We start from the raw sequence: 18,352 nt of genomic DNA, 5'->3' as shown, positions 1-18,352 counted from the left end.
AAACAGCAGTATATGGGCATGGTGAGGTGCTGACAGTTGGCTCCTGCAAAGCTTACAGCATCCACAAGTCTCTGTTCCCTTCCTGGTATTTGCTTTTAGGATTGCCAAAGAAAAATAGTAAGCAAAAACATAACCATTATCAATCTGCCAAGGTATTGGAAAGCAATTACAATTTTCTAGATGGGAAACAATGATCCTGTTAGCCATGTGGGAAGAGCAAGGATGTTGTCTTGTTACTTTAGAAAAAAGTCAGCTTTTTTCTCTATGACTTCCAGTTTGCCTTTGCAAAGTAAAGTATTAAGCTATGAAACTCAGTAACTGCATCACACTGCAACTTATTAATACAGAGTAGAAGTTAATGCAGACAAAGTTACATAGTTGTGTTAAACCAAATAGTCTCCATGTACCTGAGCTGGTTTCAGAGCTGTATCACACAACAGTGAATAAGAAATATAGTAATTAAACCAAAATCAAAACTAACTTAGGAAGCCAGGTCTTCAAAATATGAAGTCAAGGTTCATTGATTCTGCATTTATCTTGATGTAAATATGACAGTAATGTTAATACTATGTGCCCAAGAAAGCAGAGGAAGATTAAGGAGGGGAAATAAATATACTCTCTAGCCTGATTAAGTCTTAAGAGTTAAGATTTTGTAAAGTACATTACGAAAGAGAAAAGAGCAGTTATTGTCTTTAGCTTGCCCATAAATTCCCATTAGCTTCTAGTTTTCCACTGATCACAGTGTCTCTGTACATGATTATAACCTCTTAATTAACCAAAACCACCCAGAAAAACATTGTTTCTGTTGTGTGTTCATTCCCCCTCTATCACCATTTTTGCAGGAACATGGTCATCACTGTCAAAGTCACATTACCATAAACCATTGAATATTTATAGACTGGAAGCAAAGTTATTATTAGCTTGTTCATAAACTTCTAATAGTGAAAGCAGAGTAAACTCCTTCTCTCAAGTCTGGCTACCTTGTACAAGCAGGTGTCAACTATCTCATTGCAAACTTTCTCAAGGTCATCAGTGACTTCAAGTCTGGATCTTACAAAGTCACACAGCTCTTCATTTCCCATAACATCCCAGATACCATCGCAAGCCAGGATGATGAACTGATCATCTTCTTCTGATCTCTCAATTTCATAAACTTCAGGCTCGGGTGAGACCAGCTGTTCTGTAGGACCTTTCCCATGGACACATTTGTAATCAAAGTCCCCAAGTGCCCTTGAAACAGCAAGGGAGCCATTCACACGCTGAATCATTACGGAGCCACCTGCATTCTGTATACGCTCTTTCTCCAGCGGGTTACTTGGTTTGTGATCCTGTGTGAAGAAGTGAACCTTCCTGTTTCGACAGAGCAAACCTCTCGAGTCTCCACAGTTGATGAAGTATGTGTGTTGGGGAGAAATCATGACACCCACAGCTGTTGACCCACTTCTGTCTGCGCCATGCTTCTTCTCAGAGATGACTCTCATGTGTTCATCAATCTGCAGAAAACCTGTTCTGATGCCGCTCTTTACACTTTCCACAGATGGTGGCCCATCTGGCCCTTTAAAATCCTGGTTGCTCGTGATGTGATCTAATAAATGCTCACAGCAGTACTTGGCAACCTGGGATCCAGCGTGCCCATCATAGACAGCAAAAAACGACCATCCATCCAGTCCATTTGGCAAACCAATCACAGCCGTGTGTGCATCCTCCATTTCCACGCGCCAGCCCTGCATGCTGCTCAGACCGTAACGCAGCCCATTCCCCTGCCCCTGGGCGTTATGCTTCTCCATCTTTGGCTTGTCTAAAAATGCTCCCATGGTGACCTTCCTTCAGTTCTACAAAGGAAAAAAAAAAGGATTATTAAGATATTCCTTAAGTGTCTTATTTAAAAATCCTTTTGGAAGATATTAAATAATGGTGCAAGTAATGTTAAGATGCCCAAAATGCACAGCTATAAAGCTGATATTCTGTGTCTCCAGTCAAATTTGCATTGCTTTCATCTAATTTAAACAAGGACACTACTACTAGCTGAACTGCACTTTTCATATTTTTGTATTTTCAGCTGTTTTACTTGAAAATTTTATATTCACTGTCATTCATGGTTCTGACAAAAGCCTCTAATAGAACTATGTATGAAAACCAGTATCAAAGAGGACTTGTTAACTGGCATACATCTGAATGGCTGTTCCCTGTAACTACTGAGCCATGAAAGAGTTTAGTGTTTCCAGGACACTGGCATTCCCTAGATCCCTACCTGCTGGCCACAAATTCCTGCTAACATTGCTTTTCTGGTAGTGATGGGGAAAATGAAAGCAAACTGATTAGTTTTTGTTTTTTTCAAGAACGGGGTTTCAAGTTATTTTGGGTTTAGTTGTTATTTGGCTTTTTTTAAACAGATAAATTATAAGAATGACCAAGAGGATTCCAGAGTCTGCATAAGGGAAAAAGCAGCACTGGATAAACTAGCAGCAGGACTGGGAAGGAACAGAGCAGCTGTCCCTTTAGGCAGCAGCAAGCCATTCGTTTGGCTCAGCCATCTTGTGAAAGCTCATCCTTAGATTTTCGGTTAAATTACGCAGCAGCTTCTCAGATGTCTGTGTTGCAGATTTACTTAAAACCCTCATGTATTCATGCTTCACTGAAAGACAACTGCCCCTGACAAGACTGAGGAAATCTGTTTGGAAGTAAAATCACATGTATATTCTTGTGTGAACCAAGATTCAAGCCAGACCTATACACTGCCCACTCTCTCCTCCTTGGGATGTGATGCAGTGAATATTCATGCTTAAGAGAATAAGAGTTATATTTGAGGGCAGTGTAAACTGACTGGTTTATCTTCATGGTTTTCACACCCTAACCATCCAACCCACCCTTTTAATCCACATTACTTTATTTGTGCATTCGTTATTAAAAAATCGTACAAAATAGGTCACACATTTTGCATACTTGCAAATTATGCCTTGGGAAGCATGAAAGAGTCTGCAAATCATTGTTATACAATACAAAGTAATGGAACAAAAGTATGAGCTTTTCTGTTTGAAGACTGCAGACAAAAATTAGCTGTGAAAAGAACCTCAAAAACAGATTTTACCTAAGGCCCCAACTAACAGCTGCAATAGCAGAAAAAATCAGCACACCAGGTGTTTCAGAAATGTTTAATTTGACCATGGAATATATTTGACCAGTTTTCTAAGTGACAACATCATGTTTTTATAACATGCTTTTATTGCAATACAGCACCAGTCATTAGTGACACCATATATCTAACAAAGCTCTTCACACTGTCTCTTCCAGCCACTGTCAACCCTTCTGAAACATCTGTGTTAAACTAAACAGTCAAGAAATGTTTATATTTGATCTCACCACCACAGTGATTCAAATGTGAGGCATGGGGACTGGTTATGCACTCTTTGGCTCACATGCTTTGCTAACAAAAACAAAACACATACTTCAGCTGTATGGGGATGGCAGCAGCAATTCACCTCTGCTTCCCCTCAGCCTAAACCCTGCTCTGGAGTTCTGTCACTTCTCAAGTGAACACAAAATATTGATGCCCAAGCAAGCTGTAACTAACCAACAAAACAGAGTGTGCACCGTGTGTCTTGTGTCCCAAGCACATGCACAAGGTTCACATTACTGTAGTTGCTAGGAAAAATATACTACTTAAGACTTTTTTATCTTCACATGCAACTCTAGTGAAGTCAGAGTGATCAAAATAATTACAGAATGTTGCTATAAATCACATGGGTAATTATTTTGCTGAATAACACTTTTTATTCATTCTATGATAGGAGCAAAGTTTAACACTGAATGTTCTCTTTGTTGAGGAGATCATTAAACAGAACAGATATTCAACTTTTTCACCTTAATTTAGAGTTCAAAAAGCAGAAACTGCCCTAGCAAATATACTTCTGTGAAGTATTTGACATTATTGGTGCAACATTAAGAGCAGGGGACAGTTACACTGACCAAAAACACTGTCAGAATCAGGACTAAAAAGGGCCATTTCTCTTTTAATCTCTCACCTTAGTATGCACACAACATTCAGAGCTGTGCTTTATAAACTGTTTGTCCTGCTCAGTAGTTTATAATGTAAATTAGAAATAGGTACAGACAGTCTGTGTAAGTTCTAACAACTACAGAACTGCTAGTGCTAGCACACCTTCTATGTTAACAAATCACTTTCCATTTAAATACCAAATTGCCTTATCCCTTCCCAAAAGGGAACCTGAAAGCTGGTGATCTTTGAAGCTAAGCTTTGTAGGTGAGATGTTCATCCAGGAGTCTTCAGGGGTGAGAGTTGCCCACCATGGATGAGAATACAGCTTGGCAAAAGGAAAGCCACAGTATGGCCAAGGAACAACTCTTTCAGAAATTGCCCCCAGCAGGACGTGATCCCCCTCTGTAAACTGCAGTAACAGACTGCAGTTGTCTGCCCTGCCATACTCCAGCTATCCAGACTTTTACCAGAATAGCAGTCTAAACCTGCAGGAGAATAGGTCAGGTTTTCAAAATCCTCACTTGAGAAAAGCATTGTCTACTTGTGGATAGGATGAATGTGCCAGATCTTTAGGTTTTTTCCAGAATTCTGATTCTCATTCAGAAAAAAAATCAGTTAAAACTGACCTCTCTGTGAATTCTGATGAATTGGAGACTACCTGCTACTTCTCCCCTCATATCCTTAATGTGCAGTTAAAACCTGAAGAATTTCAAGAATCTTAGCTATGAACAAAAAGAATCCTAGTTTTACAAGAAGGGATGGACTGACATAGAGAAATGCTGACATAAGAAAGCCATGCCTCCTTCCTACTAAAAATACCTTTCAGACCTGTTTTTGAGTGCATATCTACGGAAACATCTTTCACACACCGGTGCCTACCTAAATTATGAGCACATTTGTCATTCTTTGATGAAGTGCTTTGTGCAGTACAGTGACTGAGTTGGAATGACACCTTTGGTTAAGCACGTAACTCTGTATGCAAATCTGATTAACCTATAGCAGTGTAAGTGCCCAAGTTACAGCATGACTTTGTTATGTAAAAACACAGATCCAGAACAGACTGCATGCAATGTGTGCAATACATAGAACAGATCCTGAACATGGCTTAACTCAACCTCTCTTCATGTCTTTAGTCATCTTTCTCATGAGAAGCTCTCATAAAATGATCTTTATTCTCCAAATCATTTTACTTTCTTAATCCAGTCACACATTTCTACAATCATGTCAGAAAACTGCAGGAGACAGAACCAGTACTCTAATCTGGAATTCTGAGCTTTTGGGATGCTTGAATGATGCACATATGTACTGAAGGAGACAGGCATTCTTCCTCTTCCTATTAAAGGCAAAGTAAAAGAAAAGGCACTTTAATAATGAAGTTTAGTAGCAAACATACACCACCTTTTTTTTTTTTCCCTAAGGAAGGACCATTCTGAACAGTACTGTAAGGGTGTTGTTTTGTAAAAAAGTCAGAGGTGCAACATTCTTCATAAATGGTGGCTCTCACACATCATCTGATGCTACAACTGCACAGCCATCAGCCAAGAAAGCTTCAATTTTAATCTAAGATGATTCTTGGATCACCATTTTCAAATCAGTGACTTCCATTAGTTTTAAGTCCAAAACGAGAAGAGCTTTCTGCAGTGAAAGTTTCTGGATTTTGGCTCTGAAGAACAGAGAGGCTTCTGAACAAAACTAGATGTGAAAATGGACCCCTGTGAACAGAAATGAATGTGCAGGGGCTGCATCTCTGCAGCTACAAGTGCATTTTAACCACAATTTCTGAAGTGCTGATTTTGTGGAGGTCAAACTGAAGGACAGCCTCACCAGCAAGTGCACAGAAATTCAAGTTGCAGTTTGCAGACAGAAAATAAGAATACTGTACACAGCCTAGAAAAACCAACAAAAATAACAAGGTCTTGGATAAAACACAAGAGTATCAAAATTCAAAGGACTGCAGCATTAGAAAGAAAACTGAAATAATGAATGGAGCATGCCAAAGAGTCAGCAGCTAAACTCCTTCAAAGTAGATGCAACTGGAGAACAGAGCGGCGAAGAAAAAGGAAGGTAATTAGTATACTAGGCCACGGACAACCACGGACAACCACAGATACATCACTGGAATGCATGAAATCTCTTTGCCCCTTCATTTGTTCCTCAAATTGTGCTATCCAGGCAGCACAACTGTAATGCTTTCTGCTACACAGGAAAATAAATTTTACTGGTTTGCTATTTGCTTGTTCATTTGCCTGAAGGTTCAAACAAAGATAAGCCCTAAACTGTTCACAAAGGACAGTTAATGCAACCCTGCATACCCCTACAGAAATACAAATTTATTTTTCCAAGCAATTTGGACAAAGATTTGATCGTTTTGTCCAAGAAAACAAATCATCCCCATTTGAAACTTTCACTTGAACAATATGTAAATTAATAATCCTTTTTAAACAATGTTCAAGTTGTATTCCTTCCACTAGGATAAGCTGCTTACATGAACCACACTGAAGTCACAGGCACTTGTTCTAACTAAGCTGAAAAATACCCCCACACTCCAATCTCCTGGAACAATTCTCTCAGTGACACTAACACCCTGTGTGTTGTAATGAGGACCACAGAGAAAGATTACAACCTTTAGCTGAACTAAAGGACACAGAGCAAGTCACCAAATTATACAGACTTCTACTGACAAGAAAAAGGGCATTTGTTCACTTCAACTCCAGCCTGATCCACAGTACTTTTCCCTCTGCCTTAAGCAGGCTGGATGCAGGAGCAGACAGCATGTAATTGTGCAAACGTGGAAACATCTTCAGAAGTTACAGCCTCCTGAATGAAAAACTGACAGTACATACTGGATGCCCCAAATCAATTAATTTTAACAAACAACTTGTCAGAGAACATCCCAGAGACTGGAAGAATGACTAAAATAAAACAGAACACGCAGATGAGGAGACATAATTACACCACAGTCATGGGCTGAATGAAGTCACGAAAAAGCTTCTTGCCAATGAAACTATTTAAAAACTATTGGAGGCTCTATGACTGAGCTCTGGCACTCACAGTTCGAAACATCAATAAAACACAGAAAAGTTACAGTTGATGTTTCTGAATGTGTACTTTCAGACACAGGAATACATGGCAGCTAGGAGACATGAACTGTTTATGTAAAAGTAAATGAAATAAAATACAGAACTGGGGCTATTTCAATAAACACAGACTAACCCACCATTTCCCCACCGGAACATTTGTTTCTTGGGGATGCAACTGTAGCCTGCGTTCTACTTCAGTAAGACAACTGCAAAAGGAAAAACATAAACTTGCCATATGGGTATGAAAATTTCTAATAATATTAAGAACCTTTGGTTTAGGACAGATGTAGGAGGTATGGCTTGTGGCAGATTGAATTAAAAAAAAAAACAAAAAACAAAACAACAGAGGAAGCAAGTTAATAACTCTGTGCATATGAAGGAAAGTATGAACTGTTCCAAATTTCCCCAACTACCCTCCCTCCCAGTAATTAATATGCAACAGTGATGGCTATTACAACTTCACAGCACAGCAGAAAATACCAAATCACTGCACTTCTGATACAAATACCTATGAGCTCTGACCTCTTAATAGCTGGTCCACAGGCACTGCCATTTCACCGAGCTAAGCTGTTTGGAGAGTTGTTTTTTTTTTAAACACAACTTCTGCTTAAAATCCCTTCTCCTTGCTAGAAGCTGACAGCATTTCCAAATACCACCCTGTACTAAGCAGCAAAATATTTTATCCCACGTGGTGTGTATGGCAGGGCAGGTAGGATTTAGGAGAGGATTATTAAAGCCTTCTGGAACACAGAAGGTAACCATTTCTAAGTTAACACCCTCCCTCCAACAACATGTTTCAGCTTCTTCTTAAAACATTATTTTCTGCTCCTACCTACCTTTCCTGCAGACAGCTAAACCTGTTCCAAGGTTAAATGAGAAGCTTCTCAATATGAGTGTATTTTGGCTGAAGTTCAAACACTCTCCAGCAGAGACATGTGTAATCTGATTTTTGCAAAAGGAAGCTCTGGACATTGAAATAGATAATTCACCTCTAACAAATTGTTCCTTCAGAAGTTTGAAAGATGGTGATGTCGTTTCAAGAATTCTTTATGGAGTTAATTTTGCAATCTGGTCAATTATGGAAGAAACTAAGCTCTTTCCAGAATCAAGAGCACTGCTGGGAATGAAAAATCACTACGCTGATTCTGAGAGGAGATACAACTTGCATCCATGACTGCCAGTCACTCATCAGGATCCTAACATGACTGGCACCCTCAGAACATGATTGAGTATTTTTTGGCCCAGACAGAATTCTTGCTTCTTTCTAAATATCTGTACTACAAATTAGAAGTGGGAAGGCATAAGATAAAAAAAACACAGCAGCATCAAAGTATGAGCAGCCCAATCACAATGAAAAACTATGTAGACAACCAAAATGGCACTAACAAGAACTATGAAAATCAATGAGGTAGCTCTGCATAAATTCATGTGCTGCTGTCTGAACAGCATGAGAATGAAAACGTCAAGGTCCTTGTTTGAAAGCATTAATAAGCAGAAAACATGCCCATGCTGCTGCTGAGTTCAGCACCTTTCTGGTTATACTTCATTTTCCAAAGATTTCTTACTTAGAAGTGTTGGAAGATAAACAAAAGGCACCCATTTTAGACAAAAAGCTTAGAAAACTGCTTTGTTAACAGTGCAGAAATTCCTGCATGCTCCAGCCAAAATTCAGAGCCCCACTGAAGCATCTGAAAAAAAGAACTGGAAGATCCAAGGAAGCTGCAGTCTGAGTAGACAGAATTTGGGAGAAAGAAAGGCCTTGCTTCAGTTTATACATCAATGAGATGCAGTAAGATTCAAATTTTTTGAAAGAGCAAGGCAAACAAGTGAATTTAAGGATTCCAACCAAGCTGCTCATGACAGAAGGAGTACACAGTGCTACACAGCCATTCCAACAGAACTCCACACAGCAACAGTTTCACCACAAAGAAAACATGGGTGAAAAGGAAACAGAAAGAGACAACCCAGAAGAATGGAGCTATAGTAAGTCATAAAAGTTGAATTACAATTTTTTCCAGTATTTGTAATGCCATGAGTGCTCTGCCACTGTCATTTCTCATCATAGCAAATCATTTCCCAACTCCTAGGGCCTAACTGAAAATTCCTACTTGAGTACAAGCTACTCAGAGTGCAAGAATTTAATGAAGAATCTGAACATATCAAATTACTCAAATAATAGCTAAAATCCTTTTCTCTAAATTTATTTTTTCTGATCTCTTATTTACAGCTTGAAGCCTCAGTATCTTTGCTCACTATCAGTTTTACCAATCAAATAATACCTGCCACAAAAAAAGTTAAAGATTCACAGAGGAATGTTTTTTTTTAGAGGAAGGCTCACGTAATTCCATTGCCATTTCTGTGTAATAGGAAAAAAACCAAACCTAACCAAACAAAAAGCAGTTACTTTTTTTCTTTGTCAAGTTCAACTAAATCTATTTAGAAAAATCAAGACAAATGGGGAGTCCTAGCCCACCCTGCTCCTACCCAAAAGAGTGAAGATATCGGGTAAAGAGCCTCTAGACCAGAATGGGTTTTGTCCATGACTTTCTGGTTGTTCAAATGCACCTGAAGTCAAGCTACTGCCAATTTGTCTTTGTCAGTGTTTTAGCTAAGTGTTAAAATAAACTAGGAAAAAGATGCTTCAAGGAAAAATGTCCCAATGGGATTATTCACTGAGACACCAAAAACAAAGGCAGGCTCAAATAACAATAATTTAAAAATCAGCAAAAGAGAAGCTCTATTAACTGAACTATTCCTGAAATATGAGGAAAAAATTATATTCACACAGTCACTCTCAGCTCAGGAAACTGGCATTTTTTTGCAGTTGATATTGTTTGTTGCCTGGGGCAAGGTGTAGAAATTCTTACAGAACCCCATCATCCCTCTGTTGTATGGTTTCACTGATAACCTCACCACAAACATCTTAACAATTTCGTTAACACAGTCCTAAATAGTTCAAGAAAATTGAACACATGGAATCATTCCTGTATCTGCTCCTCAATTTCTCCTCTCTGTGTTTCTAGTTGCTCATCAGTGTCACTGCTCCTTTTAAAAACTAATTATTTAAAGCTTTCAAACTTAAGATCTTCTTAACTTCAACAAGAAGCACCAGCCAACTGTTTAGGGTTTGTCTTATGAAAATTTTATTTTAACAATAAATGGCTGAATGAAACCCAAGTGAAAATAAAGTTTATACAGATAAAGCTTGGGAGTAAAATAAAAATAAACTACTCTGAGAAAACATAACCAGTATGCGTGTGCCCAATAATTAGAAAATGATGTTTGCATGGAGGCCCCAAAACTTCCTGTTTAGTCAAGCACTCAATATTATGAAATAATACACAAGCAATTTCCCAGACCCTTCACTTCACATGAAAACATTTGTGGGGTTCTAATCTCAGCAACATTAACACTATTCTAGTGAGGATATAGGAAAAACAGCATACAGGAGAGACTTGAAACCTGATGACTACACACAGGAATAAAATGGCAATAAAATAGGAAATGTTTTGAAGTTACAGCTGGAACCTGGCTTTGCTTGCAAGGAAATTACATCAAAACTATGCCAGAAGCACATTAAGACCTGGAAGTTAAATCCTCAAAGCTTAGGAAAAGCTGGAATTTGCTCATTTGTACACACACAGAGCTTTTATTTACAAAGCTATTTTGCCCTCACGTCCCCAGCATTCTTATCTCATTAAAGGAACAAGGACAGAGGATGACTGCTGCAATAAAACAGATTTTTCACTCAAGACTACATAAAAATATAAAAAAGAAACCACTGCCGAAAACAGCCCTTGTTCTTAGCTTTTTATGCAGACAGAAGTTTTTGGGAGTGAAGGCTTTCCTCTGAGGGCACACTGATTGCCAAGTTCACTTCTATCTCTATCAGCAGAGAGGTGATTTGCCCATGATAAACACAGCAGTAAAGGTGCTCCTCTCACTCCAAACCAGAGTTCATGACAGCTCTAAACATTCTGGTCACTTAATGAGGACATTATTAAATTCATCTGTTCTTCAAAAATCAAAGCAGTGCTATTGCCACCATTTCCTAAGCTTACAGGGCCTTGCTCTGCAGCCTCAGAATGTTTTTTTACAGAGAACAGCAGCAGCTGATTTTTAACAAGGGTCTGCCCAAATACTTACTGTAATTGACTGAGGGAACTAGAAAATTATTTACTGACAGCAACTGATTCTTTCTTCATTAAATTTTCCTACAATTTAATGCTAGCTGCTTAACCGCCCACATTTTTCCACACTGTGCACTCCTTTCCAAAGACTGGGTTTTACTTAACAGCTGGAGAATTCCTTAAACTCATCTCCAAATACAAAGAGCTCAGGCAGTTTGCACAGTTCTAGTGGCTACGGCATTTTAGAGCATTTCTAAGGAAAAAATACCACATAATGAACAAATAGCTAAGATATATGGTCAGGAAGAATACCGGCTACCATTCAAATTTCAGATGACAAGGACAGTTGGCAGCAAAAATGAATTGCACACATAGATACAGAGAATCCTTCAAGTTACAGCTGAGACCCAAACATGAGAGCACATTTCATTCTCTAGGTCACAATCCAGCAAGGCACTTTTTTGAAGATGAGAGCAACATCACAGATCTGAGTAGTCCCACATAATTCAGCTGCACGTGGTGTATCACCACAAGCACACTGAAGGGCTTTGCTTTATTTAAACTGCAGCTATCAAAATACAAGTCATGTAACACTTGAGTTTGTTGGGTTTATAAATTGTTATCTCAGAAGAGTTTAGAGACCTTTTTATCTACTAAAATATTCCTACTTTTGAGAACTAACCTGTTAGCAATGAAGAGGCTAATGTACTTTTCCCTCTCTCTGTAAACTGCATTTCTCTACGTTTCAATATTGAAACATGGGTAGCCAGTTTTGCTTTTTCCTTCGGAGCACTCTTAGATGCTCTTTTGATACATATAAATATATACTGCTATAAAGTTTACACCCTAAACAGTAGAAGTGTACTTCATTGGAACTGTCTGTCAGTGAAAGAAGTTTTTATTCTGTTATTTTAGTCACATATAAACACCTATCGAGAAGAGCTGTTAAAAAAATCTGAGCAACTGTTTCATGTATTTATAAACACACTCTGTTCTGTAGACTCCAACAGGCAGCTGAAATATCCATTAGTGAATTGTACTGGTATTTGTGTTTAAACACAAACAAAATAAATAAGAAAAAAGATAGCAACTTGTCAGAAATCTGTAACTCAGTATGTGGTTTAACACAGACCAGAGTTCAGCACACAAATACAGAAAAGCAGACCTTGCAGCAGTAGCTTAACACCAGTAACACCCAGTGGTTACTGCCTCTACCCAGGAACAAAAATCAGCCTACTCCCATGGTATCACCCTTGCTTTCTCCTCCTGCTCTGATTACAATTCCTTTGGCCTAAACATTCTTCCCAGTCTTAAGAGTCAAGTGATTTACTCTAGAATATTAGATTTTATTAAATGCTAAATTGTTCCTTCACGGACAGAGATGAACATAAAGAAGCTCCAAGTAGAAAACGTTATCTCCACTGTGATCTGCATCACATCATGGCTCAAATGTATGAATCCTCCCTTAAGAATATTTTTTAGTGCTGATAAATGGAATGCATATAAAATGTACATGTATGCACATTCCCTGGATCTTCTAAATATCCTAAGAACACTGTCATTTTTTCAGGGATTACATATTGTATACACATACTTGATACTTTGCATTTAGCATTCATTCAATGAAGAGGACTGTAGTTAAGCATGTGTACATGTTACAGAAGTTTATTTCTTATTCTAGTATTCTAAACTGAAATTTGGATCATGTGATTAAAACTACAGAGATCAGTAAGAGTTCAGCAATCAAGTATTATCCAAGAAGAGATTAATCTCCAAAAGAACAAATGATACTAAACGTTGTGTCGTTTAGAAAGAAACAGATGATACATCAATTTTTAAAAATAAAAAACTAAAATTCAAGTATGATTTATGAGAAAAGAGGAGCAAAACTTAGAAAGGTCCACGTTATAGTAAGTGAGCAGTTTGGCTCAGGTTTAACAATGATAAACCACTATTGTCTCGACTTCAAACATTACTATTATATCCAAGTCTTTAAAATGTCTCTGGTTTGCAGAGGTAAAATGAAAACAGTTATTTTCCAGCACTTCCCATTCTAAAACTTGTTTATTTATTAGCACAACCTGCATCATTCCATCACTTAATTGCAATGCCGTTCTGCTGAGCCAATTACGTAAGAGTTTTGTACATCAGAATTGACCTGAACACATAAAAGTTAAGCCAATAGCAGTGTCAACATTTTAGTAAGAAATATGCTAGTCTTAAATTATTTATACTTAGGTCATCTTGTAAAATCAGCTGCTTTAGATTCCCTAGTTCCACTAAAACCGAAAAGTGCAATAAGATCTCTTATTGACAGCTGCATTCAAAAACATACCAGTTACATAAGTTTGCAAATTATACTGTGCCAGAGTTAAATATCTAAGCATTTTAACGACAGTTCTCAAAATGCTATCTCAGCAAGAATGACTCAACTCCACTGTATAAGCTGCACTCCAGATAAGAAGCAACCAGCCTAATTTTATAGAAAAATAAAAAACAAAACCAACTTTTAAAGTATTCTGCTTTAATTCAAATTGCTCTGAGTGAGTTCTGCATGTTTGGACCTGGCAAGCTTTGCCAGTCATTTGGCATTTCCATCTCTCCTCACTTCCAACAAAAGTATCCCGAGCATAGCTAGACACAGTTAAGGAAATACTTGGAAAACAGGTATAGTTTTCTACTGTACCTCCAGGGGAGAGATTCAGCTGACAAGCACCAAGCAGAGGACTAGACCTGTAAACCAGAGCTAGGCCTTGCTTGTATATGAGAAGAACATGGCTATGCCAGAGGAAAGCAAGAGGACAGACTCTCTCCATGTTCATCCGAGGATTTATTTTAACAAAGATCTCTGTGAGGAAAACATTAATATCTGGCACAATGCATCAGCAAGCCTTTTAGCCCAGTCTCATATACAAAAGGGAGACCCAGAAAGGCCTGGAGTGAAAACTTTAGGAGCAGCAAATGCTGGTGCACCAATCCAAGCTGTTGTCCTTTAACACCCTCCTTTTGAACACCGCTGTGATTGGATCGGTGGAGTGCAAAACTTCCCTGGCCCACGTTTTCTCTGATGTTATTCACAGAAGAAACTATGAATAGCAACAGATGGGAAGCCATCAGAAAAGAAATGAGACAAGAAATTGCACAATTCTTGGTCATTTGGCAATTCACTCAGGGACCTGAGTAACAGTAGCCATCCAGCCTTAATTCCACCAGTACTTCACAAAACCTTCTTCAGCCACCTAATTACTGAAACAGCTCAGGAAAGTGCTACAGGGGCTCATATTTGGAAATTCACTTCCTAGAATCACAAGAGTTAGAACTTCATAAATTGATTCTGCTTACTCTGATGCTAAATATCACAATCTAAGGAAAACATATCACCTACCTTCTTTCCAGCTACTGCTCTCATGATCTAAAACTGCCTTCTGCTTAACAAAATAAAAATTTCCTTTGAATGAAATACCTTAAGGACCTTAAACTTTAGGGTTACCACAGAGGCCACCCTAGTGCACAGCACTTTCCCATATGACAGAAGATACAGCTCAAAAAAAATTAGTTTTTCCCAAGTGCTACTGTAAATCTAAACATTACTTCTATAACCACAATTTTTTGCCAGCCACACGGCAACACTAAGAAATATTTTAATCGTCCCAAATAAATACAAATACATATCAAACAGATGTCTGCAAAATCAATTCTCCTGAAACTGTCAACCTCTAGCTGTTGTTTCACAGCTACTAGAACACAATCTAATGTAACAAAAAGGGTAGACCTATGCTCAGAACCTCTGGCATTTCACACACAAGCCCAATTACCCAGCACATCACCGCACAACTTTCTCACCGAGGACAGCATTTTCTTCCACGGACTTTTACCACGCACGCCGTGACAGATCACAGATCGTCAGCGCAACCTTTGCTCACGACATTGTTTTCAAAGACACCGAAACCTCTCACAAACTTTAAACGCCCGAAAGGCGTTGGCGAGGGAAAGCCGCCCGCTGCATCACAATGTCACTATTTGGGGAGCGCTTGATGCTCCGACCCTCGCCAGGGTGGGGTGCTTTATAAATAGATGCGTGTTGTTATTTTTTTTTTTTTTTTTTTTTCCCAGTCAGTGCCGTGCCCCGAGCGTTTGGGTGGCGATGGGAGAGCAGGCTGTTTATAGCCTTTATTAAATGAACTCTGGGCGAGGAAAGGAGGGGGGCAGGGAGAAAGGGAAAGCTGCTGCTCCTACCTGAGCCAGGCCCAGACCCCGCTGCTCACCCTCCCTGCCTGCCCGCCGTGCCCGGGGGGCTGCGGGGACACCCCCACCCTCAGCAGGCGCCTGCAATGCAGGGGCTGCGCGGGGGGCTCCAGCAGCGGCATCCCGGCGGGATCGCTCCCCCCGTCCCCTTCCCCATCTCCCTCCCTCCCTCCGGCCGACCCGTTCCCAGCCGTGCCCCCGGGGATGGCGCCGCGCTCCGCCGCCCCCGGTTGTTTACGGGCCCCCGCAGCGCCCCGGCCCCGCCGCCCCCTCACCCCGCCCCGGCCCCGCACTGCGCAGCGCCACTTACCCCCCCGGCCGCGGCGTCGGCGCCGGCTGTGCGGGCAGGGCCGCGCTCCCGGCGGTGCGCGGGGAGAAGGGAAGGAGGAGGAGGAGGAGGAGGAGGAGGAGAAGGAGGGGGGCACCCGGCTGGCGGCCTCGCCTCAGCTCATTCACAGGGCGGCTCTGTGCCCAGGGGGAGCCCAGCGCTCATCTCGCCCCCGCCGCCGCCGCCGGCTCCCCCCCCCCGTCCCCGTCCCCCGCCCGAGCTGCTCCGCGCCCACCGGAGCGCCGGCCGCGGACGGACGGGCGGACGGACGGGCGGACACACGGACACGCTCGCACTGCGCTGCCGCCGCCGCCCCTCTGCGCAGGCGCGAACGCCGCGAGGGGAGGGGGAGGCGGGAGCGCGCGCGCGCGCCCCCGCGCCGTTTCCCTCCTCGCCGTCTCCCCCCCCAACCCCCGTCAATTAAAAAAAAAAAAAAAAAATCACATCATTAAAACACCCAAAAAAAAAAAAAAAGCGACAAATGGAGCTTTTCGGATTAAAAAAAGGGAGAGTAAAAATAAATAAATAAATAAAGGCGGAAAAAAAAAAAAAAAAAAGAAAAGCAGCAGCACCCCGGCAGGGTTCCCGGATGTCGGCCGGAGCAGGGCCGTTACGGTATTACATCACCCCCGCCCCGGCTCCCGCGCCGCGCGCCGCGCTGACGTCACCGGCCACGCCCCCGCTCCGCAGCGCGAGCGGCTGGCGCGAGAGCTAGGGCGGGAGTTCCCGTCCCAGCCAAACCGCGGTCCGCATCCCCACCCGCATCAACATCCACATCCACATCCCCATCCACATCCACATCCACATCCCCATCCACATCAACATCCCCATCCCCATCCCCATCAACATCCCCATCCACATCCACATCCACATCCACATCCCCATCCCCATCCACATCAACATCCCCATCCACATCCCCATCCACATCCACATCCACATCCACATCCACATCCACATCCCCATCCACATCAACATCCCCATCCGCATCAACATCCACATCCATATCCCCGTCCCCATCCACATCAACATCCACATCCATATCCCCGTCCCCATCCACATCCCCATCCCCATCTCTATCCCCATCCACATCCCCATCCCCATCCCCATCCACATCCCCATCCCCATCCCCATCCACATCCCCATCAACATCCACATCCCCATCCCCATCAACATCCCCATCAACATCCCCATCCACATCCCCATCCACATCCCCATCCCCATCCGCATCCCCATCCACATCCCCATCCCCATCCACATCCCCATCAACATTCCCATCTCATCCCCATCCCCATCCCCATCCCATCCCCATCCCGGCCCTGATCCCATTCCAATCCGGATCGCGGTCCCACTGCGGGCAGCTCAGCCCACCTGAGGATGATCGAGTGCGCAGTGGGTCCCGAGGTGCTGGCGGGATCCCCAACCCCATCCCCATCCTATCCCCATCCACATCCCCATCCGCATCCACATCCCCATCCCGGCCCTGATCCCATTCCAATCCGGATCCCGGTCCCGCTGCAGTGGCAGCAGCAGCTCAGCCCACCTGAGGACGATCGAGCGCGCAGTGGGTCCCAAGGCGCTGGTGGGATCGGCCGTGTCTCCCCTGAATCACAGAATCATTTAGGTTGGAAAAGATCTCTGGTATCACCTGGTTGACACCACCGTGTCAACCAGAGCATGGCACTGAGTGCCATGTCCAGTCATTCCCTATCCACCTCCAAGGATGGTGATTCCATCACCTCCTGGGCCAGCCCATTCCAATGTCTAATCACCCTTTATGTGAAGAAATCCCTCCAGATGTCCAACCTGAACATCATCTGGCACAGCTTGAGACTTCTCCTCTGCTCCTGAGGGACTCACATCGCCTGAATCAGAGCCCCACAGGATTTCCTGTTGGAAGCACAACCTCTGGTGAAATCAGCAGCGGATTACCAGTAATGAAGGCATAATGGGTTTCATAATCCCACGGGTTTCAGCCCCCTTTGATGAAGGCAGGCCTGTGGACAAAAGACATGGGAGTGTGTTCATGAAGCGACTCCTCCGTCAGCCTGCGGGGAACAAACGGAGAGGAGAAGCTTTTAGACAAACCTCTCTTTTGTCTCAAGGAGGGGAGGAGGATGCTCAAGAAGGCTGCGATGGGAGGGGGGTGATTCTGGGAGGAATGGCTCATTCCATGTGTTTTAAGCCAGGGTTAAACCTTGTGGCTGGGGATTTCTGAGGTGGAGTAGGTGCCAGGAGGAGGGGAGGATTAGGAATGCACGGTAGCTCTGAGGATGTGAAGAAGGAATTGAATACAGAGGGAGTGATGCTGAGGACTGGGAAAGGTGAAGTGGGTGCTTGGCATGGTTGTCTAGATAGTTTCCATGTTTAACAGTAATTGCAGCAAACAGAGCCACGTGTTAATGGCTTTAAACTGAGAGTAGTTTTAGATTGGAAATTATGAAGAAATTCTTTACGGCAAGGTGGTGAGGCCCTGGCAGAGGTTGCCCAGAGAAGCTGTGGCTGCCCCATCCCTGCAAGTGTCCCAGACCAGGTTGGATGGGGCTTGAAGCAACCTGGTGTAGTGGAAGATGTC

The 18,352-nt window shown here is 42.2% G+C and overlaps 1 protein-coding gene across 2 annotated transcripts in view; it reads right to left on the bottom strand.

Moving 5' to 3' along the window:
* The window catches only part of PPM1A (protein phosphatase, Mg2+/Mn2+ dependent 1A), a 28,875-nt gene extending 12,915 nt beyond the window's left edge, over nt 1-15,960 (bottom strand). The window contains exons 1-2 of one of the 2 annotated variants that reach the window (XM_021554508.3): nt 15,763-15,960; nt 981-1,832 (exon numbers count right to left, since the gene is read on the bottom strand). In XM_021554508.3, coding sequence (XP_021410183.1) covers nt 981-1,814 — 834 coding nt within the window. In that variant the 5' untranslated portion in view covers nt 1,815-1,832; nt 15,763-15,960. The remainder of the gene's footprint in view (nt 1-980; nt 1,833-15,762) is intronic. The other variant, XM_021554509.3, reaches the window with a different exon arrangement.
* Between the last annotated feature and the right edge of the window lie 2,392 nt (nt 15,961-18,352).

This window comes from Lonchura striata, chromosome 6 (genome assembly GCF_046129695.1).
Source record: "Lonchura striata isolate bLonStr1 chromosome 6, bLonStr1.mat, whole genome shotgun sequence".
NCBI classification, from domain to species: Eukaryota; Metazoa; Chordata; class Aves; order Passeriformes; family Estrildidae; genus Lonchura; species Lonchura striata.
Note: the sequence above shows the minus strand (reverse complement) of the source record. Positions and strands in the feature narration are given on the sequence as shown.